The sequence below is a fragment of the Anoplolepis gracilipes genome, chromosome 9 (genome assembly GCF_047496725.1).
Source record: "Anoplolepis gracilipes chromosome 9, ASM4749672v1, whole genome shotgun sequence".
Classification (NCBI taxonomy): Eukaryota; Metazoa; Arthropoda; class Insecta; order Hymenoptera; family Formicidae; genus Anoplolepis; species Anoplolepis gracilipes.
The window spans coordinates 11,830,762-11,857,140 of NC_132978.1; the positions used below are offsets into that span (position 1 = coordinate 11,830,762).

The following is a 26,379-nucleotide window of genomic DNA, read 5'->3' on the forward strand; positions in this document are numbered from 1 at the left end:
GAAATATTACGAAGAAAACGAAGGGTTTGTAGCGTCAAATCGACTGCATTCTATAACTACATCGATTAACCAATTAGAATAAAGAAGTCGTTTAAGCATGTCATTTCCATCTATATATTTTATACGTTTGTGGCGCATATTTATTTCGCGCATGCGCACTCCGTTTTGACCTAACACTCATCGGGGCAGGGATTGACAAGGGTGCAACTGCAGCCTGCAGCTTATGCTGGTGAAAAAGTTAATAGCGTGCTCTTGTAATAGAAGAGATAAGTGTTTATACAGCTACAAGAAAAAAATAAATACGTGACTCGAACTTGCAAAGTTGAAGTCGTATATATTCTTCGATTATTTCTTTTTTGCCCAAGTATATTCTGTCACATTTTTGAAGGCAGATATAAAACGTCGTTACTTTTCTGGTAAGTAAAGTTAAGAAGGCTTGTAAAAAATAAGATAGATTTCTCGGCGTCAGTTATGTTAAGTTACGGGTAGATATTTAGACCCGCTTTATTTAAATTTTCATTAAAATAAATTTGACCTAATTATCAAAAATCACTCCTACAAGGTTTAAACTATATTTCGTATATGTTATAATCCAGTATAAATGACTAACATCTCTGTAAAATGATAAAGTAATCAACATACTCTTGCAGATAGCAATGCTTAACCTAGTATATTATAGTATTACAAGTAACTTTTTGTTATGTTGCAGAAATTTTTGCTGTATTGACTATTGAGTGTGTTTATGTATGAAGGCAATATGCTTGATTTTTTCAAGATTTAAAACTCTTCTTTTAATATACTTTAATTGTTGAGTCACAAAATGGCATTATAATTTAAAATATACCATTGTTAAAATACATTGATCAAAGCACATGAAGACATTACAGCTGACCTATTTGTTATATTTTTTCCAATAATATGGGTAAGTATAACTGACACGATATAACCTCTGATAATTTGATAATTGAAAATAATACTGAAATTATTCTTTGACACAACTGCTTAGTGATGGCAGGAAACGAAAATGCGTCGGGTGCCTTGGCAGATGACGCATTATCCGCTAGACTACAATGGCTACGTCAGCGGCGAGAGGCCCTACAAGAGAAGCTTGCACAAAAAAATAATGAATTGAAAAACTTATGTGTGGAAGAGGCAGAGATAACAGGAGTTTTACCTCCAGAAATACCTCTGGAACCTGGAGAAAGTCCTCCAACTTTTCATAGGAAAAATGTTACATTTATATATCCACAAAAATCAGTTAATGTGCTGAAAACAGCCGATGTAAGATTACATTTAAAAAAAAAAACTGATATTCTTAACCTGTATAATGACTAGTAAATATATTATACTGGTTATTATTTGTGTTCATCCATAGGAAGAGTCAGAATTGGAATTGGAGAGGCAGGTACAACTTGGAATTGTGGAAACTGCATTGAGTATTGTTAATGATTCTACAGAAAGCAAAGCTACACGACGCAAGCATAGACTTGCTTATCAGCAAAGTCAGCGACGACTGCAAGAATTAGAAACAGAGTTGAACTTCATAAGGCAGAGCCGTGGGAAAACCCAACGATCAACGCAGTTACCAGTCCACATGGGAAGTTACAATACACAACCGCACGTTAATGTAAAACACAGGACGAAGAAACCACGACCACCACTAGATAATACAGGTATTTTTCAAACCACTAACTAAAATTTTTTAATGATATAAATAGTGTCTTTTAATGTGTGATATAATCATATGATAGGAAACGAAGTAACTACTCCAAAATTTACTGGGAGAGGTATACTCCATGAACCTGGTATCAGTTTGAGTCCATTAGGACCTGAAGACAAATGTACTCTGGACAAACCGAATATATATTCCGGACATAGTTACGAGGAGCAATCAAATATATCGAACATCTGTAATCATCATCACAGTGGTACTTATCCCGGTACAAGTCCTGTCGATCATCCAAATGTTAAAATTGTCGAGCATGATCACAATGATAATCACAATATTTATATTTTACACGATCAACAATACCGCACTCGTACATATTCTCACGGAAGTGGCATTTCCCGCGGCCACTATCTGGACACTGAGAGAAATTATCGACCTTATGTGCCGAATACTTATACCGAGGATGAGCGTCAAATGCGCTATCGGCAATTCCAGCATATGCAACAGAAACAGCAGGAGAGTCATAGGCTGCATACAGGTTCCATCGAATACAAGCACTTGGATAACGCAGATATCGTACGGAGAACGAGTCAAGGAACTTATGAGAAAGATTTTCGCTCATCACATTATACACCTGTCACTGATTACCAGATTTATTATAAAAATAATACACAGTCTCAACAGTCTTTACTGAGGCGAGACTCGTCTTCATCTAGTGGCAAGAATGTCCCGCGACACACCAGCAATGCGTCGATCGAAACACAACTGTTATCTGGCTACTGGGTGCGTCACAACGACGACATTCATTGGGTGAGCATCGACGAGCCTGATGGATTTGGTAGTCTGGATCGTAGGCGACGGAACGCTCATCACAACAGCGGTGGTACGAATTCAGACATGCAATCACGTTATCGCACGGTTGCCGGAACGGGCGTCAAAGGTTCGTCCAGCAACAACATGGTCGCGTCCTCCCATCAACACCACTCTGTTCATCTGTTGCCACTGGCCGAACAACAAATACCGTTAGCGAACAACAACCACAACAAGATGCTGCTACGTACGCAATCATTGGGAAGTGTGGAGACGTGGCAGTCGAGTTATTCTCATGATTCACACGATAGCAAAGATTCGCACGCGCCAACCGAACATGCTAATAATAATAATAATCGTAAGAGTCGCCAAAAGGAATGGTACGAAACATCCGTAGATTCGGGAGCGAGCGCAGGCTTGGAACGCAATTTAATTGCCCATAAGAATACGCTCGCTTATCAATCGAATCCTCCGTCAATTCGTATCAAAACAGTCAATAACGACAATGGAAAGGACAATCAAACGAGTGGTGGACCACTACCTAATATGAGTCCGGTGAATCGTCACAAGAGGGATAAACCCGAGGAGTGTCGACAACACGTAATGCAACCGCATGTACGTTTTGATCCAATACCTGCAACGAGACCAAAGGTGTTGGAGATACCGGCCGAATCAAAACCATCTTTGGACGTTTGCGATGACGCGATGCGACCGCCATTGAGTTCACCACAGAATTGCACGGTGGTGCAACCAGGGAAATATCAACCATACAGAGAAGTGACGAAGCCCTTCGAAATGTCGGACTTTTACAAGTATTCGACGAAATTCCGTAAAAGGAATGAAGTTGCTGCGCAATCTCAAGCCGGAAATGATTCTCCTCTCCAGGAAAATCGTCCTACAGAAATTGGTTCCAGCGATTTGTCCAGGAATTCTAATACCTACAATACCTTCGCACAAAACGTCGATAACGTTACCGCTAGTCCAGTACAAAGAAGACTCTATCAGCCTGTGCAGCGTATGACTTGCCAACCTTATCTCTCGTCGTTGAGATAATTGCATAAGAGCTCATTTGTATTGTCACTGTTGTTAGTTATATACACACACACATTATAAAATTTAATCGAAGAAAGGCTGGCCCTATTAACAAATATTTCTTCTTCGGTCAATGCACTGATATGACATATACATACATACATATAAAATAAAAATTTATGACAATTTGATAAATGTATCAACACTTTTTCAACTGCAATTATGTTGCACATTTATGATAAAAATTATTATTGATATATATAAATGATTGACTTTCAAAATAGAAAAAAAATATTGATTGGAAAGTAGAAGAATATTGTCATGAGGTCTTTATTTTTTTTGTATAGTGTATACGAAATCATGAATAGAGAAAAAAGAATTAAGAATTAGAGGGATTATGAAATCATGGTGCGACTAATTAACTGATTGATATTGGGACCTAAATAGTGCCTTGTTTATTAATCGAAGTATGATCGAAGGAATCAAGTGGATGATAAGTAATATTAAATATATTGTGTTTATTTTGAAATTAGATATCTTAAATTGAAAATGATAACTTTACTAAAAACTATCTTCCACTTGCCAAATTCTATTATATTGTATTTATAATTGTGTTTTCAATAATAAATTATATATATTTTTTCTATAAACAATGTAAATGGGGTAAAGTTTTCGGGAAAAAACTGTGTCAAGAAAGATTACTGTTAACAAGTTATTACTATTGGTTGTTAAATGCAACTCTTTCTATAATGGTTATTATATTACTAAGCGAAAGAGTCTACAAATTTGTTTACATTCTTAGGGTTTTATAGACTCTGTTGATAATCTCTCTTATGACTAAATACAAAATGTGTAATGTAATTTTATATAGTTTGAAAGAAATGATAATTTCCAACGGTTCTATATAAAAATATAAAAGCGGACATATGCGTTTAATCTTAGAACAACGATAATACACAAGGATATGTAAATAATCACACATATAAATTGTTATATATGCCTATTATATTTTATCGCTTGGCGTACAATATTAAAAAAAATAACAAATCTCGCTAGATTTTGTTTTACCACAGTGTGTTCACTGGAAACTAGAAAGTTTAGTTTTATACTTATTCAGTATAAATTTAATTGTCGCATTAGATACACGTTAATTACACGTTAGCGTTTATTATCGCAATTGTAATAATATACCACAATTAGCTTAAAAAAAAAGTTATATATATATATTGCTGTATAATTCATAATTCTTTAAAACGATATAAATTTAGTGGATTTACGCGTTGAAAAAACGTCAACATCACAGATATAAAAAGTAAACAAATAGCCTTATATTAGCTGTGATTAATATGTTGTGTATTCTGTATGCTATTTTTATGAAATCTTTTTGTAATGCTTTATACATCAGTTTTTTTTATATATGTGAATAAAAATGCTAATTTAATTATATACCTATGTTATATAACAGTATGTAGTAATTTTATAAAGATTTAAACAATTGAAAAATAACGAAAGAAAATCTAAAAATGACAGAAGCACTGGTTTCAAAAAGTTTTAAAATATATAACACAATTGTCAACATCATAATATATATGATATATGATTACGTTATTTAAAACAAGAAATGGAAGAGAAAAAAGATAATCCATTTTTGGTACGAAATCATGAACCGAAGAATGATTCAAAGAAAATAACTATCATCGTTGATGAAGATGATCCTTGTCTTAAACAAAAAGATCAATTAGAGGAAAAAGCAATACAAGAATTTAAATTTAATCCTGGCAATGATCCAAGGTATATATATATATATATATATCTTATACAAAATTATTAAAAATTAATTCAGAAACTGGATGAATATTGTACATTCTTAATCGCATTTTTAATCAGATTTCAACAGCAAAATCAGACGCAACGATGCTTCGTAATGTATACAGATTTTTATCGGTGCGAGCATATCTTGGGTAAAGATTCTGAAGCGTGCACATGGTTTAAAGATGTTTTCAAGTCCATCTGTCCAAACGCCTGGGTGCAGCAATGGGATGAACTTAGACTTACGGGCCGATTACCTTGGCACAAATACAGAACACAGGGTGCTTTTCCCGGTGATAAATATGGTGAATAAGGATCTCTATCTTTGAAAATAAAAAATATTGTAATGTTTGAGAAATGGAACAATTAAATGATATGATAACAATCTGTAAAATAATTATTCTATTATTAATTCTAATTATTAAGAATTATTTTTTGATATAATTATAAGAATTCAATTATCAAGATAATAACAGTAATTATAGTTTAGAGGAAATTTATATGTACAAAAGAGGAAGGAAAATATGTAATTAAATTAATTTATATCCTAGATAAGAAAAAATATTCAACTTTTATTATACAAATACAAGGTTATTTATTATGAGGTAACTTATATATTAAAGTACGAAGTAAGAGTAATTGATGCAATTGTTCATTGATGATCTGCAATTGCTGAGTGGTCTTCTTTGTGAAATTTTAATTCTTCTTAGTATGGTAAATAGACTCTTCTTTTGTCTTTATCGCACTGATTACTCTTGCAGTTTATAACACTTTTTTTTTGTTATAATATTAAAAAATATACACTTGTAGAATTTCTCTAAACTTTCAACAGAATACGGCTGCTGCTTCATATATACATATAGTAGCACAATGAAAAAAAGTCTTATATGCTTAAAATATAAATTTTTTTATAAAACGGTAATTTTTTAGAATTATTATGCAGTGTCTGCCACGGATGAAGACAACTTACCAATCTTCGGGTGTTGCTTCTGCTTAAATAATGCAATCTCACCTATATAGATATTTATACCTCCAAGATAATAACCAATGATACCTGCAAATGCAAAAGCAAAGACATTTGTTTGAAGGAGACGATTAAAGCTACTTTTTATTACGAGTATTTTTCATTAGTCTATCATGTCTATCATATCTATCATATATATATTAAAATATTCAATAAATTTTATATAAAATTTGTATTGTAATGGAACCTTTTGCAACTTGCATATTTTACGTGTAATTTCAAAACTCTATAATTTTTTGTAAGTCTTATGCAGTGTTATATATGCGACTATAATTTTAATTATATACATATATAAAATATATATTATATATCATTTGCGATAAAAAATGTAAAATAGCTAAGAAACTAAATTCGCAAGATTATAACATTTCTGAATTCAAACATCTTCGATGCTTTCGATGAGCTATTAATTTAAATGTGCGATCCGCATATTGACACATTTGACGTTGAGAAATTATTGCAACCTTACTATTATGTTGAAAGAGTGCATTCAGTAGTAATTTATTATTTCAGGTTTGATTCCTTGATTGATGAATGTATCGGCAATCTTCATCCCTACAAATGCCCATCATCTCGTACGGACACAAGATTCCATGGGGGTTTGTGTTCCTGGTAAAAAGAGTAACAGAAACCACACAAAATTGATCATGATTTTTAGCACAATTTATAGAAAATAGACAATTTAATACTGTGACAATCTTTATAACCAAGAAGAAAGACCCACCTTGGTACCTTTAAATACGATAATATCGATTCATAAGGCGCAATCGTCTTCGTCGTCGTTGTCGCTGTCGTCGACTTTGTCATTGATGTTGATAACGATGGCGATGGCAACGTTTTCTTATTATTTTGTTCACTATCTTGACATAAAAAAGGCTCTGTCGCTGATAATTCTGAAGATATGATAAGATCATGTGTACTACAGCTTCGTTGTCTATGTTTTTTACTTTGTTTTACAGGAGTACTTTGGTACAGCTTTGGTTCAGAAACATCTTGATTAGGAGGTATAACTTGTTCGTCGTTAGGAATTTCTGACACACTTGTTTCTATTCTCTTTGCAGCCGTCAATTGATCTAACGTTTGCGAAAGATTTAATATAAAAGGGGATTCTGATAGTGACGTAGACAAATTTTCACCATCACTACATTGCTTCAAGCTACAATCGTTATTTAATCCCGTTGCTTCAGTTGCATCATTCACTGGCTGTTCTTGCGACAGATCTTCTTCGACGCGTGTGTGTTTAGACGATTCCGAACTTTGTCGTAACAAATTTGAATTTTCAGAAATGTCATTAAATTGAATCCGCTTCTTTTTACTAAACTGACGCGTGTGATTAGCAACTTCCTTAAGTTTATCACTCAAAAGTTGACCTCCTGCCTCTGGTAATCTAAAAAAATACAAATTTATTTTTTTTTCTTTACATATATATATATATATATATATATATATATATAATGTAAAATTTAAGATATATAGGCTGCATTCCCTTTGGACACTCACACTGAAAGCGTCATTCTATTTTTTTTCGACATATAATGAGCAACAAAGATAGAATGATGCTTCCAGCGCGAGTGTCCAGTGGAGCGAATGCAGTCATAATAATCTCTATATAATAATGTGTAAAAATATACATGCTTATAGTTTTTATACTTGCGTACTTGTAAATCTTCCCCATGAGCCGATTACCTAAGGTCGAACAAATTCTCGACAATTTGAAACATTCACGCCGTCCAGAATTGATTTTTTGACGCACGGTCGAAACTTTTGGCCCCATACTATTAACGCGATTCCGCTGCAACTGCAATCTCTCCTCGGCTATCTTTAATTGCTCCTTAAGTTTCCTCACTTCGCTGGCCAGACTACTCTGTAATTCCTTCTCCATGTCCCACTGACGAAGGTTTCCTGACATTTCTGCCAAATGATCCAAGACCGTATATCTACATATCACATATATGCAATTTAAAATTTTATTACATTATTATTATTATTATTTTCTGTGTATGTTTAAATTTCTAAGTGTGTAATTACCGTCTTGCAACTAATTTGTGCTCGGTATCTCTCAAGTATCGTTCTTGCTCTGCTTTTGAAAGATTTATTAGAGAATCTAATTCCTCTTTAACATCTTTTTTAAGCGCATCCCAAATATCATCCGTATTATTTTTATTGTCAACATTTACAGAATCAAATTTATGGAAAGCATTATTACTATTATTTTCCGAAGATGGCGACATTGAAGTATTATTAATTTCTCGTCGACTTTCTGCCTCATATTGAGAAAGCGATAATGTTTCCATCATTATCTCTTCATGTTCTTGTTTGCTCATACTCGAATTGGCAACAAAATCTGAAAGTTTTATGGTAGACGCGTTGGAAAACGCGCTAGTGTTGTTATTATTTTCATTGTTTTTATGTATTTCCTCTAAAATCTCTGTACTAACATCATGTCCGACTGGCTTCTCGCTTTGATTGGCATTTGGCGTATCGTGTCGCACAGTTGATTTGTCACTTATAGTAACGACTCGCTCGCTTATGTCCGATTTTAATAAAACTTGAACATACTTGCGATTAATTTCATCTTTGGTTAACGTTCTCAGAACAGGTCTATTAATTTGTTGCTTATCGCTCACAGATTGCTTCTCACACAAATTCTCAACCGTTCTACTTTCCGTCCCAGTATGATTCGGTGCAATCTCATTAGTAATACGGATACTGAGGTTGTTCGGTATTGTTTTCTTAACTGCTTTAACTGACGAATGCGCAGAATTAGTATGCTTAATAACATTCACTTCGAGATTTCCATTTGCGGGCGTATGAAATACACTTGGTATCAATGAATTTTTTGACGCATTGATATTTTTCTTTTTACTCTCCGCTAGTGATTGTTGAGAATTTTTATCCGATTCTGTTAATTTATCTGGATTCTGTTTAATGTGCATACTTTTCTTTTCAGACGATGATAGAGATTTTGCTAGCAAACTCGCGGTCACATTAGTATTTAATAATTTATTATTGTTACCACTATTCTTATCTGCTACCTTTCTCTGTAGTTTCAGCTTCTCGCGCTCTAAGATTTGCTGCTTCAAACGACGATATTCCTCTTGTTGCGATGCAGGAAGATGTTTCACAGCCTACAACAAAATAGAAAAATCTACGGCACAAAGTAGGAAAGTTCCTGCAAATAATTTGTCTTTTAATAATAAAAATATATCTAGATAATTTTTTGTTTTCAAATAAATAGAAGTTATTCTTGTCGACGTAAATTAATCAAATGTAATGTAAAAGGTCGCCTTACCAATGGCGTATGCATATTAGATGAACCCTTAGTCACTAGTGACGCGTCTCGTGTTGTTCCAGGTTTTGCCACGGTGGGTGTCACGGTGGATGCCACGGCGGATTGTTCCTGTTCCTTTCTCATATCGCGCAGAAATTTATGTAAACTTTGCTCAAAGTCAACACCAATATCCTGCGCTTGATGCTTGTCTATGGCGGAAACGAGGACGGAGTCTTTACGCTTCTCACCGTCGGACTCGCTGTCCGTGTCGGATCCTAAGCTTATCACAAATCGCTGAGTGTCGGACACGTGCAACGACGTCTTGGATGGATTAGCGTTAGACCATACGTTCTCGTTAGGCTTCGTCACATTGTTATCGAGCTTTCGCAGATTTGATTTCCTCTGCACTATCATGTTCTGATATTTCTTGGCATTATTGACTACCTTTGTACTTGCAGGAATAACCGATTTTTTTATCACTTTCTTCTGCGGACCTTTCACCGTGTCCATGCTGTTAATTCTTTTCTTGTTGCCATTTACGAGTAATGAGTTAGATACGCAATTAATCTTTTTCTCCTCAGTTTCCGATGAACTCAATGTTGTGGATAATGAAACATTACTGTTTACCGTTGCGTGCGTTGCATTAATTGTTGCGATTGACGTGGTGTCTGTTAATGTTTTCTGTATAGGTGTTTGAGTGTTTGTTATAGTACAGTTTGTAGTGATTGTTGAAGAATTACTATTAACGTCTGTTAACTTCGTTCGTTCTTTCATAGAAGCTAGTAAAATAGCTCGCAGTACATTTTCATCCTCTTCGACGCTTTGTCTCCTGTCACCAACGTCTTTGGATGTTCTGTTAGATGCATCAGAATCAAGATTGTCAGATGCGGAATTTGACAAACGAGATTCGACATCTGTCTCTTGTGGACTTTCAGCGGAAGCTGATGACGTAGAAGCAAGATCGCTCTTCTCAGCATTTTTATTTTCTGCCGTAATATTATTGAAGTTAACTGATTCCTGAGTATCAACAGCATTTTGTAATTTCGATTCTCTATTCTCCATTAAACTCTCCTGTGTCTTATTGTCATTGTTATTTTCATTTAGACCAGATTCGGTAATTTGTCGTTCCACGGTGGATGCAATTATATTATTTATATCTTTCTTTACACAATTATTCGAGTTATTCTGTTTTTTTGAGAGTAATTTCAGTATAGCACTGAAACCCTTGGACCGATCTTTCTTAACGCGTTTCCGTTTTTTACGCGTCGAAGGGGCGTTATTATTTACGGTTACCGTGTTAACAGTGGCGGAATGTTCTATTACTTCGCAACTATCTTTCGAGGGTCCTTCTTGAGCCGCCGATGCGTCGTTTTCCGAATTCTCGTTTGTAAGATTATCAAATGCCACGGATGTCGTTAAAATGGGCGCAGATTTCTTCGCAACTCGCAATTTTATAGGTTTGAAATTACTGCCGCTTTTCGTGCTCTGCGCATTCGCGCCAACGATTACCGGTTGCATCTCGGCACTCTTGAAGCTGGGTTCTGGGACATGCGTCTCGCACTTCTTTGTTACTAACAACGGTTGCTGAAGCTGTTTGTTCGATCTTAATATAGACGCGGGAACCAATGTTTTGTTGATTAATGTAGGTATCTTATTCGCATCCTTGGTGATGTCTGGCACACCTTGCATGTATAGAGGTTCCTGCAACGTTTCTCCCTCGACAGCTTGGCACGGCGTCACCTCTTTTAGAATATCCGTGGTCGGCAAGTTTTTGTTGTCAATAACGGCAGAAGCTAATGAATCCTTCTCCGTCTCTGGAAAATCGTCAATCGTTATCATTGACTCGTTCGGCGACACTGGTTCTGCATATATATTCGGAGAACCCGTTGTAAGAGGACATTCGGAAACCTTTTGCGCTTCGTAAGTGCACTTGCCATTTTTCAACGTTGAATCTACATTCGCAAATAAAATATCACCAGTAGGTTGCTCTATAATCTGCTCCTGTGTTTTCGGAGAAGTGGAAGGAGTCGGAAGAAGATTAGAACTGGTTAGAACTGGAATCGGGTGCGCATCAGGTATCGATGTCAACGCAACGTTCATCGAAGAATCGACTTGGCAGCAAATACCGTTTACCAAGTCGCATACGACATTATCGTTCTGACAGTCCTTGAGATTGTCGGATAATTCTTCCGGTTCTTCGTTCAAATCCGAACCGAGAAAGATCTCGGTGCACTGCTGCGTTGGCGAGTACGCGTAGTATTGTGACGCTTCATAAGAGTGAGACGTTAGATAAGTGTTATCATAACATGATGCAACGCTGGTGGTCTGCAATGGCATGCCTTTGACTCGCCTCTCGTCATTAAAGATTGAAGGCTTATTATTCGTCTGGTTTACATTGATAAATGACACGTCGGACGGTTCAATGCCAAGTAAGGATGTATCGATAGGCACGTGTGCGGTGATCTTATCGGTTGGTGAATACGGCAACTCTTCCTCCTTCTCGCCCTCGATGTCTGTGTCCAGCTCCATGTCCTCGATGTGATTGCTTTCGCACGACGGCGTACACGGCGGCGACGCAAACTTCAGCAGCTCGTCGCTGGGTACGGGTATATCGTCGAGGAAACTCTGACTGAACGGGCTCTCGCTGCGAGAGGGCTTCTTGTTCGTTCTAATGCCACGTCGAACTCGGTTCTGATGTTTCTTCATGACCGCTGAACGAAGCGCGATCATGCGCAGCTGCAACGCCTCATCGTCCTGATCATCATTCTTCGCAGTGACTCTCTTCTCCAATTCCACATCCGTCGGTCCTTGATCCGACGATTTATTAGACTTTTTCTGTTTTGTATCCAAGGCCTTTTGTCGAAGCAACGCTAAATCTTCCTCGTCATCGGCATCATTAACAATGTTGGGCTCAGCATTCGTTTTCTCCTTAAAACGCGTCGTATTATCATTGCTATTAGACTGTCTCTTTAATATGTTTGACAATTTCTCTTTCAGCGACGATTGATGTTCCTTATTCCGATCGACACTTGACTCCGATGCGAGGAGACCCATAGAATCTAGATGCTTCACTTTCTTTAATAATTTCGTCACATCGCCGTGTCTGTTGACATAAGAACGAGTGGACGGTGGTGAATCTAATCTATACGGTCTTCTGGTCATTCTGACGGGCGAACGATGCGGCGAAATTCGTTTCGGCGATCTGAGCCTTCGCGGAGATCTCCTCAACATCGGCGATCTGACATGATTTAACGGAGATCGGGACCGAATGGGCGATCGAGTTTTCACAGGTGATTTGTGTCTTCGAATTGGTGATCTCGAAGTCATTCTCGATCTGCCGTGTCTGCGAACCGGATTTAATTCTTTGTAATGCGTTTTTCTCAGCGTGCCGAATTCTATTATTGGCAAATCAACGGAAGGTGGAGAAATTAAGTCATCGATGGTAATAATGTCGTACTCCTTTTTCTTTCTTTTTTTCTTTTTTATTTTGGTTTTTGATCGATTAGAAGTGTCCATGAGACCAACAATTTCCATATCGCTGTCGCTCGAAATAGGCACTAAGTCGTCATTTTTCTCTTGTAAAGTCGACGATATATGTTTTGCTGTCGCTTCTCTGACATGATGACGGTTTTCCTTTCCTTTGACTGGATCTTATAAAATAAGATTAACTTCTACTTGATTACAATATATATATCAGTATCAATAGCAATATATCTAATTATTCTAAATTTATATTCTATTTTATATTTGTTGAGAAACATGTCTTTTGTTATATTTTTTGAGTCACAGTAAGATATTTTTGGGTTTCAATTCATAATAATTTTTAAGAAATTCCTTATAGATGTATCGTCAATTTTATTGTAATAGCAAATTCAATTGGATGCACTAGTCCACACTGATGCACGTTAATGGCTATCTTATACAAATTTATAATATAACAAATAACTAAAACAGTAAGACAATTAATAACTCATAGTGTTAATTATTTTATTGTTTTAATTACTTATGCTATTATAAATTTGTATACAACAGCCTTTAATACGCACCAGTGCATTCAATCAAATTTTCTATAAGTTAATAATGTTTGCGCAAGAATAAAACTATAGAACAATAAAAGATAATACTTAAAATGTATAAGGCTTTTACAACTATCATTGCTATTTGATTATTTTACATGTGTATCTAGAAAATTTAAATAACAATCTGAAAAATATATACAAATGTTTCTCTCCAAGGTTTTTTAAGTAGCACTTATCAATAAAATATCAAGAAAAAGAAAATTTCATATCTTAAATGTAACTTGCGCGAACAAAAGGTGTCATCTAGCAAATTTTACCTCTTTTATTCTTAGACTGGCACATCATGGTGCACCAGGAAGCGCATTCACCCCATGACTTGCAATCTGGACACGAGCGTGTCCTGTTGATGACGTAGTTAGAAGTCAAATGGCCTATCCCGCCCTCCTCGGATGAACTGACGTCCTCCAACGAGATCTCACCCTCCTCCTTCTCGTCGTCGAGGATGTCAATTGTCTCCATACAGCCGCTCGACAGATCGCTCGCCATTATTTAAAACTTACCCGCGGCGATTATATATATAGATATATGTTTTCGATCTCAAACCAAGTGGTTCCAATAATTCGTCGCGGCACGTGACTCACTTCTTAAGATTTGAGGTTAGTTACGCGAAGCACTATATCGAGAATAAAAAATGGGATAATCTGTGTGTCCCGATAGGATAAAAACATTCACAGTGGCAAAAGAAAATCACGGGATCTCTATTTGACCTTCGCAGGGATCTTGTGTCGCGGAAAAAAAAATTGCTTTTGCGTATGGAGGAAAAAAAAGGTCTGACATTCCATTGAAGAATGGATTTGATAAATGTTGAAACGCGATTAATTACCGTGCACCGTCAGCATTAAGCAATCACAGCCTTGATTAAATACCTTAACCCCGCTTGACCCCGCTGTCGACCATCCCAACTGATCGACGACGTTCGGGATAATAGCGGCCATGTTGCATTACTAATCTTGTTTATATGAATATATACGCGGAAGAGTGACGAAGCTTATCTGTCATGCGAGTTCTGTCAAACGTGCTGATTGGTCGTCGAATAGAGAATTTTTAATGTTTCGACAATTTTTTGATATAACAGCCAATCAATACATCTGACATCTGTTGTACAATTGTATAGAGGCCTTAAAGTTGAAATCAGATATCCTGCATTGAAAATTGGAATACGACCAATAAGAACAAAGATCTTTGTCCCCCTTTTATTTTAATTGTTATTGAAGTCTGACAGATAATATATCGGTCGGTCAATTTGAAATATATTACATAATTGTTTATTATTCATTATTTACTATATTCAACACGAAAATTTGGTATAATTGAGCGGGAATTCAGAAAAGGCAATAAGTACTCTCTATTTGTCGTGTTTTCTTTGCTGAAATTTACTTTTTAAAAGATTGAAATCGGATATAACGTAACTTTCGAGTAATTCCTTGTCAAACATAAATCGTGCCAATGCTTGATCTCCGATGCCAGACAGTACAGTCACTAATTTCCCCAATTCGTTTATACTTTTCATTTGATCTTCCATAAAACCGGTGATGATAAAATCACTTGCATTTAAATCACCATGCTTCTCTGCTATAGCATTCACCGCGATCAATTTTTTACTGACTTGAATTTCTAATTGCAATGCCGTCTGTAATAGAAATTTACGTAAAGACTAACATTTTAATGTAAATAATTACATATTTATAATACAATTATATTGACTCTGGAGCCTATAAATTATTTTGATCGCAGAGAAATTTACTATTGAATAGGAAATATCTAATTAACTATCATCCATTGAATTGATATTAAATAAATATGATTATTAATATTAATTGATATTAATTCCTATTAAACATTTTTTAAATTTTGAACAGGAAATATCTAATTAACTATCATCCATTGAATTGATATTAAATAAATATGATTATTGATATTAATTCCATGTAAAATATTCACTTATTGATATTTCAGATTTCTTAACGCGCGAATTTACTTTGAACGCGTGCAATGGACATTTCCAATCTTGATCATCCGGCGGCAATATGTTACATAAATGCACCTTGCCGCCACGCATTTTTAGATAATCTACAAATCTCAGGGCATGCTTGTGCTCTTCGTGATGCATCTGCATGAAAAATGATTCACAACCTGGTAAAGCGACGTCCACGCGACCGAAATATGCAGCCTGCATATAAAAATAATGCAATTATTAATTAATATTACAGGCTACCTATTTTATATTTAAAATATAGACAGCCTTTGTATAAAATTTACTTCATATATTTAAAAACTATACTATTTATACAACTTTTTTCAGTGTTTTTATATTTAAAAATAAAAAAATGATATGCTTTCTGTTTATGTACCATGGATAGATAATAATAAAACGCCTTTAATTCAACGTTTATTTGCTCATTAATAATGGCTTCGGTTTCATCATGAAAATTAAAATTCGTTCTTTTGCCATTCTTCGGCCACTTCATTGGTTTGTCGATGCACATTTCCGTTCGATTACAATCGCCACTTTCCGATCTATTCCATGTTGAATAATTTAATAATTTCTGTAAACTAATAAAAGAACATCATAAATTAGTCAGAATAATATATCTTATAAAATCGTATAAAAGAGAATAAAAAAAAGATAATTAAACAATATTTTTATACAATTAATAATCCATGTATCTTTAAATTCAAAATAATAAAGTTCTATTTGTAAAAAATTTATTCTCTATTTTGTATTTTTATGTAAATAAATATACTTTATCCTACTTGTAGAGTTTTGATTTATCAACGCAATTACTTAATGTAACCTAATCGTTGAATTTGAAGATAGCGTGCGTCATTAGATTTAAAAAGTTTATAATACAATCTATGATACAAGATTCGGAACATTTTTTTTAACGAAATAATTTTTTTAGTTAACTTATATTTATGCAGATTAATTTAACTCATTTGTAATGACCACGACATAATATATAGTGTTATTAATAAATAAATCGATTAATAAATTAACTTGAAGACGTACAATACTGAATTAAGCGTTTGGACAACTGCTTAAAAAATAAGTAAATAAAATTAACAATCAAAAAGAAAAGAATATGCATAAGAATGGAATTATTAAATTACATTAAATTGTGAATATATAATTGAATTATTAAATTATATTACATGTGTAATTAAAGTCTAGTATGTATAATAAGGAAGTGAGCGTATAGATTCAAAATTTAAAAAATGTTTAAATTCTCAAAGATTGATAGTGTATATCATAATCTTCTTAAAAAAATATGATTAAAGATAAGGTAGCAAATAAAAAACTCAGAGCATCCCATAATTCTAAGAACTCCAATTTTACTTTTTTGTATGTATTATTCACATAATTAATATATCTTAATGTATATCTTAATGTTAATATCTTAATGTACTAAAATTAGAACTCTAAACATATGCATATCTGATATATCCTAAAACAGCTTCAACCAAGCTCAATAATAGCTGTAATAAAGTTTTTATTTTCTCTGGATAAAATTGTTTTTGGTTTTTAATTTTATAATAGTGTTGTAAAACAAATTTTTTAAATTTATGTTATCATCGAATTTATATTCTCATTACAAGCAATTGTACCAAAATACAGGAATATTATAAAATTGTAAACTATTGTTCCATTTATTGTCTCAATCAACATTATAACAAAAAAAAAACTATATAATAGCAATTTGATTATTTATATATCGTAAAAATGTTTCACTATAAATAATTATAATAAATCATAAATATGTCATTGATTTATAGAATTAGGTGAAGGATCCGATAATTGATGTGTGTTATTCGAAGGCACATTATTTATAGATGTTTCTTGTTTTATATTACAACTGTTAAGATTCATATTAATCACGGTGGTAGACGTGGGATTTTGCATATCTAATTGACTTTGCGCTATATCCTGCAGAGCAGCTTGGATTCGCTGAAGGAGTGCTTCTCCTTGTCTCACTACTTCCTCCAATTGCTCACCTGCCTGTTGATTCTCTTGTTCAAGTCGACTAAGACTGGCTACTTGCAATTCCTGGGATGATTCTTCACTTGGCAAACTCTCTATTAATGTATCTATGTCTTTTGCGCATCTCGCAATGAGATTGGCAAATAAAGCAGCATAATCTAAAACAGATAAGTCATGTATATTTAATACCTACATGTATATATGAGAAATTATTATTACCTTCTTGAGGTTGATGTGGTTGTGGAGTGCCGATACGATCAAAACCAGGGAATTTACTAGGTGTAGAATACTGCTGTAGAATACCAACACTGTTGCAAAAGTGTTCCGCTTGCTAAAATAACAGACACATTAACATGTATCTGATAAAATTAAGATTCTGAGAAAATAAACGAGTAAAATATGAAAATCCAACAAAATATAAAATTTACGTTACCTGATTTATGGTATCTTGTAACTGTGTCAGACGATCTGCCATAATGTCTAATTAATAAAATTATTAACTCACAATTGATTTATATATTATTTTATATTCACAATGACCAATAAATGAAAGTTTAATTATTATTAATAAACGCTAAAAACTTTGGCACTTTTTCAAAAATATAATACATTGTTGAAATGTCGCTTCACTTTAATCTTTTAGACACGTTGTTGTAACGTATGGAAAGTTTGTTTACACTGGCTAATCTACGTTTATCAGACGAGAAATCCAGAGGCGAAAATCTCAGAAAATAGCAGGAAACCATAACCTACACTTTCGCATGCATTAGCGTATACCGTATACCCCCTCCCTGCCGAGTCTTAAACCAATATTACATGAGCCCGAATGTCGAGAAATTAGATTGGTTGTTTGATGAAAAATATGTTTTTCAAAATTGAATTCTCATCAATTTTATAGAATAGGATAAATAATATCTTATATATATGATAAAATACAAACATATATAAACATACATTTTGTTATAATTATATATATATATGTACAGGATACACATAAAATATATACATATAGTTTATAATGGCAAATAATTGCACACTAAGCACAAATGTTGTTATACTTTTTTTTTTTTTTTTTTAGATAGGTATTTATCATTTAATGTTCACAGTGGCGAACAACAAATACAGAGAAATAAGAAGTTCAAAAATAATTTTAATATACAATAATGTGTGTGGTGGTTCATATATTTGTTCTCAGTTTTTCCAAATATTAAAATCACACACTGGTCAAAGGGCTCTCATAATAATAAAATAGGAAGAACGCATCTTAACATAATTTAGTATTTTTTTGCATTGCATTTTATAAAATGTTTACATGGGAAAGTATTTACAAAAATATGAGTAGGGCGCGATGAAGTGTAGAAGACGGAAAAAAGAATAAACAATTCAGTTGAGGGTACCCCGACACTGAGGAGCTCCGCAAAGGCAAGGAATTTTATCATCTTCCAATGGGAATTTATAATCGTATGTAATTTCTTCATTAACTCCTATTGGTTGTTTACTGTAGATTACAATCTTCTTTTGGCTTTCAATCGTAATTACTTTTGCGTAACAATTCGGCTAAAAGAAATAATTTGGTTACTATAACAAAGTATGCGCTATACATTTTGCCTTTCTCTAAAATTAATTAATGTTAGATTTTGATCAGATTTTTCTTCTGATTCGTCAAATCGAATTTTAATTTACAGTTAAACTGTATTTTTTTTTTATCGAGAATATATTTATTATATCGCACAGCCATTGTCAAGTTATAAAATAATGGATAATTATGACTCACATTGCAACTGTGATTTATGAACCTCGCCAAATTGCCACATTTTGTCGCATCGATAATTGTATCTAAATCGATGCGGAAGAGGTAAGAACTACCGATTCCGGTAGCTTCGTATTGGGCTTCTCGCAAGTCAGCGACAACTGGCCTAACCATTTGTCCTACATACTCTATAACCATTTCATCGGCCGCAATTGGTTCCATGGCAAATAAGCCCCAATCGTGAATACCAGATTTGGCAAACTTTAATTGTTTTTTGCGGAACTAAAACACAAAATATGTATATTAGAATAAACAAATCATATAAATTTTAAGTATTGAAAATATATATATATTACATTCTACCTTTAATTGATTAAATTTGAGAAGATCACTATCTGTATCAATTCCGAAAGCTGTCAGTAATCGTCGTTGATTACTTCTCGCTTCGCGTGACAATGCCTGCATTTTACCGGTCAATGCTTTAGAATTATTCTTTGGACCGTTCATTACGCTATCTCCTCCGATATAAGAACTGGTACTGTCTTCCACATCATTACTGCGTTGTATACTTTGAGCATAATGGTGCTGCAAGAAGAAATAAATTATATTAATTTGATTACACACATATAACTCCTATAAATAAAACAATATTATATATCAAAGTATATATTAAAACTTTAAGCAAAAAATGTTTATTTTTAATAAAGTTAATTGTTTGTTAAAAATATAGATATATCAAATATCAAATTTTTTACTTTATGTTTAGCCTTCTCTCTGATATCGACTTTGTAATATCCTTCCGTTCTAGCACTTCCACTCGCATGTAATCTGAGCTCGTCTCGTTTCCTCTTTTTCGCGGGACTCGGTATATCTGTCGGTGGATGATCGACCCAATGCGTATCATTCAACCAATAACCTTGGGTATCATCCGCTAATAAAGCCTCGTAACTTCTTCTCAAGTACTCCGCATCCTCCGCGTCTATACCCCTTGTTAAAAACTCGTACAAAATAGCCATTTCCGATATAAGATCTCGCTCTTTGTACGTGACTTTCGATTCCAGAATTTGCTTAGGTAACTTGTCGTATATATAATCATTTTGGATATTCTCTTTCTCTCCCTCGTGATTCTGATGACTACTGTGCACTTTTGTATATTTCTTGGATTTTTGCTTCTCCACTTTATGAATTTTGTCCTTTGATTTCGATAATTTAACAATCTTCGGATGTTTTACTTTCACCGACGCTGGCGGTACACGTATCACAGGCTCTACGGGCTCCGGTTGCGCAGGGGGCAACGAATACGAATGTTCCATATATACTTGAGAAGCCTGAGAACCAGGTGAACTTGGTGTCTGCTGTCCGTTTAATCGAAGATCTGTCTCTGCTTGATACCTATATGAAATATTACAATATTTCGTCATTATTACAGAATAATAATATTACAATATATATACATTATATATACACAAGAGAAATAATTATTACTTAAAAATTTATGTTAAACTAATCACTGACCTTAATCTTCTTATCTCTAAGCTTTCTTCTTCCGAATCCGTTGTAGGAATCTCGCTGAACATCTCGATCTTTTCGTTTTCTTTCAAAATAGGTTCGTCATTGATGTATTTCGCCGACATTGTTTGCAGTGTTCTGATAATATTAGGTTGTATAGAGCCCGGACTCCTATGACGTATAATATTATCTCGTCCAGCTAGAGTCATCAATGCTTCCGCAGCTGAGCTCTCCATCTTTTGCATATCCGGTAGTACTTCTTCCTTTACCGGCGTTATTGCCGGCGCAGGTTTCGCTTCAATCTGTGATTCTTTCTCCTCGGTGATTCTCGGTACATCCTTCGCTTCCTTGTCCAAAGTTTCGCATACATCAATGAACGGCTTTTCTTCCGTAGGCAATTTCTCAGAAATTCTTTCTTCTTCTATAACGCTGTCGTATTTCACAGCAGAAGATAAAGAACTAATTAGGTTGTCATTATCGATCTGCGGAAATTCGTTTGAATTTTGATCTTTAATTTTGATATCTGGTACTGGCGTTTCTCTACCAGTTGGCGTGGGACAATCTAATGACTTTTGGATCGCAAATTCCATCAATATATCAGGATCCTCACTATTACAAGCCAAAGGCCTGTGATCGGACATGCGGCTGTCTGTATCTTGCTAAAAAAAAAAAAAAAAGCAATTTTAATTAACGTAACTGTTACCTTTTTAAATCTTTGCATCCATGTATTATACATATATATATATACCTCATCCTCAAAGCAAGCTTCTTCATCAGAACTTTCATTTGAACTATCGGAAGATTCACTGGAACTGATTTCTTCACTGCTGCTTTCGAGAGACGAGGACGAAGACGACGTCGAGGAAGAGACGCTCGGAAGAGAAATCATCGCTTTCTTCGTTTTTTGTGTCGGTACATCCAGATCGCTGTCGCTTTCAATCGTTTCCATATCAGCATGACCCGATTGCCGGCTATCCTCATCCTGCGGTAATGGACTTGGAGCTTTGATCTTGCGCTGCAGATAAAAAGAAATAACGAACAATCTATGTTATCAAAGGAAATGAAATATAAAATCTTCTTACCCTAAACGAAGGCATCTTTGGCATGCTAGCTCTAATACCCAAACCAAATCCATCATAATTAAGTCCTAATGGTGTTGCTTGCTCTAATAAAGATGATAATCCTTGAGTCTTTACGTCTTCTTTCGTCGTATTATTGACAATAGCATTCTCACCGCCACCGTGAGTTTGGCTCTTCTCCGACTTCTTTTCATCCCACCAAACCTCGAATAATTTGAATGCTGTATTTTCTATCATCTTTTTATTAAAATCCTTTTTTAGAATTTGCTTCAATTCATTCACTACTCTGTTCAGTACTCCATTGATTGTAGGACCCTAAACAGAAATGTTTTAAATATTTTTCTCTAACAAAAGAAAAAAATACTTTGATAAAAAATTATGAAATTTACAGATTCAATCTTATATCAATGCAATGCAATAATCTTACCTGTGGATCTTTTGTAATGCTATAATTTGCCATAGCATGCAACCTCGACTGAAAAGAGGAATAATAATTTGCTCCTTGATTTCCGACTGTTGCCGAGAAAGACGTTGTATTAGGTTGATAATGGCTTTGCAAGTAAGTTGCTCCATAAGGATAAGGATATTGCGCCGGTCGCGGCCAATTATAAACATCATTAGAAGGATAGTGAGTTAAGTTTCCTGGATAACCAGTTGTTGGATACAGTTGATTCGAAGGTTCAGTTTGTGCTATTACCTATATATTAAGAAAAGATATTTGTATATAAAATAATGTAGACACATATAATTAATATAATACAGTAAAGTAAACCCACTTCTTCAATCTTTTCATCTCCTGAACTCAAAGGACTTAGAGACATTCTATCATCGTCAGGTGGTGGAGGTGGAGGTGGTTCTTTAGGTGGTTCTGGTTCATTGTCATCAGGCGCTGGACTATAACTTCCTAATAACGCTTCGTCTTCGCTAGAACTTATAACACTACCCAAATCTTCATCCACGGAAAACTGACTGATACTATTCTCGTGAACTTTTCTTCGTTCTTTATTTCTTTCTACCATTTTCTCAAAACATTGCTTATAAATTTCATGTGATAGAAAGGGACTAGGCGGCTCCGATAACATTTCATTATCGCCTGGCAGAGACTTTTTGTCATCTTCCGAGTCGCTGCCGAATTGTAAAAACGGAGGTGCCATTCCACCCGCTTTGTCCTTTAATAACATAGCAATTCTGGTATCTAAATCTAATGTTTTGCGAGTTTCGTCAGGAGACTCTCGCGATGCATTTTTCGTCGTAACCTGATTCTCTTTTTCTTTTTTAGGAGTATGATGCAATTTTGCATTGGAAGTCTTATTACTAATCTGTGTTATGTTAGAACTAGCACTGTCCAAATTTGTCGCATGCTGTTGAATCGGCCAAACAGACGCCGAAGGAGTATATCCCGCTGTTCCAGAGTTGCTACTCCACCAAACATTAGAATTTTGTTGAACTGGTATATTCTGGGATACATTTTGCGGTATGCTAGCTAGGTAGCTACTTGGAGGTTGATGATGATAATTGCCATAATAAAAATCATAATTTGTGGCAGGAGTAGAGTTTTGAGAATAATTACTAGAATAATTCAGTTCACTGGGAGCTGTTCCATAACCCAAGTCACTGCCTGTGCTGCCGCTTGGCGTAGGATAATCCCTGTATTTGTTATACCTCGAATTTTCTACATATGGCTCTCTGTTTTTGTCTATAGTTAGAATAGCTTTTTTACTACTTCTAAAGTCTTCCCTCTCCTCAGGTAAAACCTTCTCCACTGGTGTTTGATGCTTTTCTTGTTGTTCAATCTCAGGCTTCACCACCTCTTTTTCTACTTTCTTTTCTGGTTTTTTCTCCGTGGTCAACTCCTCAAACATCTTCTTACATTCTTCCCCAAAGGGATCTAGGAAAACCCTCAACACTTTTCCCATCACAGATGTATTATTCAACTTTTCCACACATGCCTTTGATGCCTTAGTTGATTCAAACACTACTCTCGCTATACCAAGGTGTTTATTAGTTATTGGATGATAATAAATAATAAGTTCCTCTATAGATCCAAATTTCTGAACCATATTTGTTAAAAATGTTTTATCAATATTATCATTTAAATGGCAAAACGTTACTTCCAATGGGGGAGGCTCTCCGCAATAATTTGAGTCAATTTTAAATCTAGGTACAGGTAAATCGAGTTGTTCGAGTCTAGTCCAGATCCTTGTCAATTGCGATCGGGGATCTCGAGGTTGAACCTGTGGATACGTTGGATCTCCCGGAACAGTTCCATCATATCTACATAGTTTTGTTGCACCCTTAACTAAAAATGGATCAACCAGTAACTTGTAATTCCTCTGCTTTTGAGTCACTTGTGGCGCAGCTGTATCTTTCTGTGAGTGTATTACGTGACCGTGGCTATGTTTTGAAGGAGGTTGACTTGTTGAGTTTTGCGACGTGCTCTGAGAACTGCCATGGGAATGGCGATGACGATGCGAATGCGCATGTGAATGTCCATGTCCGTGACCATGTCTCTCCATGCCGTTCATTGCCTCCAAGCATCATCCATTCATGTGAACTTCTGTCGCAAACGTTTAACCAAATTTTACAACAATATCAAGATTATAATGATAAGAAATTAGTTTATGCGACTCAAAGTTTATTCACATCTTCCAAGAAAAGATTAAACTGTGATTATCAACACATAAACAAATTATATACATTTCTTATAAACTGAATTGCAAATTAGAATAACACAATTTTTGCACATCACTATTTCTCGTGTGTCACTTAAAAATAATTAACTTTAGTTAGAAAAATAGTGAATTCGTTGTTAAAATATTAAGTGTTCGATATACTTTGATTATATCAACAATACAGCGTGATCGAAGTGTTCAATAACCACAAAATTATCACAAAGTTATTATTAATGCTGACTAATTTTACAAACCGTCAACGAGTATTCTTAGTGATTTCTTTCTCTTTTTCTCTCTCTTTCTCACTGTATGCCTATTAATTACGTTAAAAATAACAATCGCGCGGAACTTTGACAACTTTGTAGATTGTTGCACGAAAATGCATTTTCTCTCTCGTGGAGAAGATGCAAAGCAGTTCTTACTATTGGATCGATATGATCCCCGAGTGGCGTTATCAATACAGCATCTTTAATCAGATTCGAAAGCTCATCTCAATCACAGACTTACGATGCAGTCCCTCCGGTTTTGTCTCGTACGTTTTGCTCGTTCTATCGCGCGAGAGTGGAATACGTAGTTTTTCTCAACAACACATAACCTCAAAAACGCTTCTCGACTTTTTTTTTTTTTTTTTTTTAAACCAAGTTACCGTCGCGACGATAACCCATTGAAAACGTCTCTTGTCTAGTAGAATCCTCCGTTTAAAGCGTCCATCTCTCGATCACGAGCTACGTCGAACTAGCGAGAGAACCTCATTCTCTCGTTATTCCTCTCTTTTCCCCTCTGTCTTCCTTTCACCCTGCCACTCCTTCTCACTCTAATCCTCCGTCCTCTCTCCCTCTTTCTCTGTGTATATGTATCTTACACTAGAGCCTTTAGACCCTTATTCAGTTACGTTGCGGTTTTTTTTTCTACCGTGTAACTTTTGTAATGTCCCAGCGATAGTGCGCGCGGGTCGTGCGGGAACGAGATAGCGTCCTCGTTTAGTTATCGAACTGAATCCTCTCGACCGTTCGCCTCGGAACCACTGACAGCGGCAAAAAATGTGCCGACAACCGACAAGTCTGCCGCTGTCGTCTCGCGTGCGCGCTCGACGATACGCACGATACTCTCGGGCTCTCGGCTCTCTCGGTTGACGAGCACCTGTGAGCGTGTTCGCGCACGCGAGCTGCACTTTGCGCATTCCCCTACGTAGAAATTTGCGAAAACGCGAATATAACAGCGCGGCAGTTCGAGGCGAGCGGTAGGTTTTACGTGAGCGCGTCTTCGGTATCGTGATTCTATTACATCACGGAGGATCATTCCTATATTTTTTCCAAATTCAATCGTTCCTTCTTCCTTAACCTTTCTTTCGAATTAATTACTGTTGATTTGTTTAATCTCGTTGTGTGTGTGTGTGTGTGTGTGAGATTGTATACGTCCGACTGTACACGATGTCCACGTGTGCCTATCTCGCTATGTCAAGTATGGTTTCGTGTATTTCGTGGCGAGCTATTCGGAGGATAACTTGGATATCATGCACTTGCGAATGACGCTATCGCCGAAGAAATTGACAGAGAGATAATATTTCACGGATATGTAAATTTCGTCATCGAACAACCAACCGCGATCTTGGTTTTAAAAATTACTGACAATTCCTTTTTTTTTTTTTTTTTTTTTTTTCGCTTATAAATTCTCAAGGTGTCCAAGTCTCGTGTAT

At 35.2% G+C, this 26,379-nt stretch overlaps 6 protein-coding genes across 12 annotated transcripts; 2 read left to right on the forward strand and 4 right to left on the reverse strand.

Annotated features, from left to right (window-relative positions):
• Positions 1–171: 171 nt before the first annotated feature.
• Sstn (stepping stone) lies at positions 172–4,957 on the forward strand. The gene is made up of 5 exons (XM_072899857.1): positions 172–416; positions 710–922; positions 1,007–1,281; positions 1,376–1,673; positions 1,752–4,957. Exons 2-5 carry the CDS (start codon positions 919–921, stop codon positions 3,530–3,532), a joined length of 2,358 nt encoding a protein of 785 aa, XP_072755958.1. The 5' UTR covers positions 172–416; positions 710–918; the 3' UTR covers positions 3,533–4,957.
• Positions 4,958–5,095: 138 nt separating this feature from the next.
• On the forward strand, positions 5,096–5,705 carry LOC140669769 (cytochrome c oxidase subunit 6B1). Its single transcript, XM_072899861.1, has 2 exons — positions 5,096–5,302; positions 5,399–5,705. Exons 1-2 carry the CDS (start codon positions 5,133–5,135, stop codon positions 5,631–5,633), a joined length of 405 nt encoding a protein of 134 aa, XP_072755962.1. The 5' UTR covers positions 5,096–5,132; the 3' UTR covers positions 5,634–5,705.
• Positions 5,706–5,872: 167 nt separating this feature from the next.
• On the reverse strand, positions 5,873–14,673 carry LOC140669764 (uncharacterized). 4 transcript variants are annotated; one of them, XM_072899853.1, is made up of 8 exons: positions 14,561–14,673; positions 13,952–14,307; positions 9,637–13,265; positions 8,373–9,472; positions 8,003–8,281; positions 7,069–7,731; positions 6,814–6,953; positions 5,873–6,374 (listed from the first exon to the last, which is right to left on the reverse strand). In XM_072899853.1, the coding sequence occupies exons 2-7, from the start codon at positions 14,178–14,180 to the stop codon at positions 6,854–6,856; spliced, it is 6,000 nt and encodes a 1,999-aa protein (XP_072755954.1). In that variant the 5' UTR covers positions 14,181–14,307; positions 14,561–14,673; the 3' UTR covers positions 5,873–6,374; positions 6,814–6,853. The 4 variants fall into 4 exon arrangements, with proteins under 4 accessions (XP_072755954.1, XP_072755953.1, XP_072755951.1 ...); XM_072899852.1 differs by having other exon boundaries at positions 14,518–14,640; XM_072899850.1 differs by having other exon boundaries at positions 13,952–14,645.
• A 264-nt stretch (positions 14,674–14,937) lies between these two features.
• Positions 14,938–16,571, reverse strand: LOC140669682 (soma ferritin-like). The gene is made up of 4 exons (XM_072899716.1): positions 16,546–16,571; positions 16,046–16,247; positions 15,673–15,864; positions 14,938–15,324 (listed from the first exon to the last, which is right to left on the reverse strand). The coding sequence occupies exons 1-4, from the start codon at positions 16,569–16,571 to the stop codon at positions 15,040–15,042; spliced, it is 705 nt and encodes a 234-aa protein (XP_072755817.1). The 3' UTR covers positions 14,938–15,039.
• Positions 16,572–17,036: 465 nt separating this feature from the next.
• Med21 (mediator complex subunit 21) lies at positions 17,037–18,468 on the reverse strand. Its single transcript, XM_072898711.1, has 3 exons — positions 18,107–18,468; positions 17,893–18,004; positions 17,037–17,831 (listed from the first exon to the last, which is right to left on the reverse strand). Exons 1-3 carry the CDS (start codon positions 18,146–18,148, stop codon positions 17,455–17,457), a joined length of 531 nt encoding a protein of 176 aa, XP_072754812.1. The 5' UTR covers positions 18,149–18,468; the 3' UTR covers positions 17,037–17,454.
• A 371-nt stretch (positions 18,469–18,839) lies between these two features.
• Positions 18,840–26,293, reverse strand: Set1 (SET domain containing 1). 4 transcript variants are annotated; one of them, XM_072898705.1, is made up of 10 exons: positions 25,191–26,293; positions 22,788–24,565; positions 22,439–22,708; positions 22,015–22,326; positions 21,681–21,947; positions 20,939–21,591; positions 20,179–20,815; positions 19,787–20,008; positions 19,448–19,705; positions 18,840–19,230 (listed from the first exon to the last, which is right to left on the reverse strand). In XM_072898705.1, the coding sequence occupies exons 2-10, from the start codon at positions 24,534–24,536 to the stop codon at positions 19,057–19,059; spliced, it is 4,542 nt and encodes a 1,513-aa protein (XP_072754806.1). In that variant the 5' UTR covers positions 24,537–24,565; positions 25,191–26,293; the 3' UTR covers positions 18,840–19,056. The 4 variants fall into 4 exon arrangements, with proteins under 4 accessions (XP_072754806.1, XP_072754803.1, XP_072754805.1 ...); XM_072898702.1 differs by having other exon boundaries at positions 22,788–24,568; XM_072898704.1 differs by having other exon boundaries at positions 24,938–26,293.
• Positions 26,294–26,379: the final 86 nt, after the last annotated feature.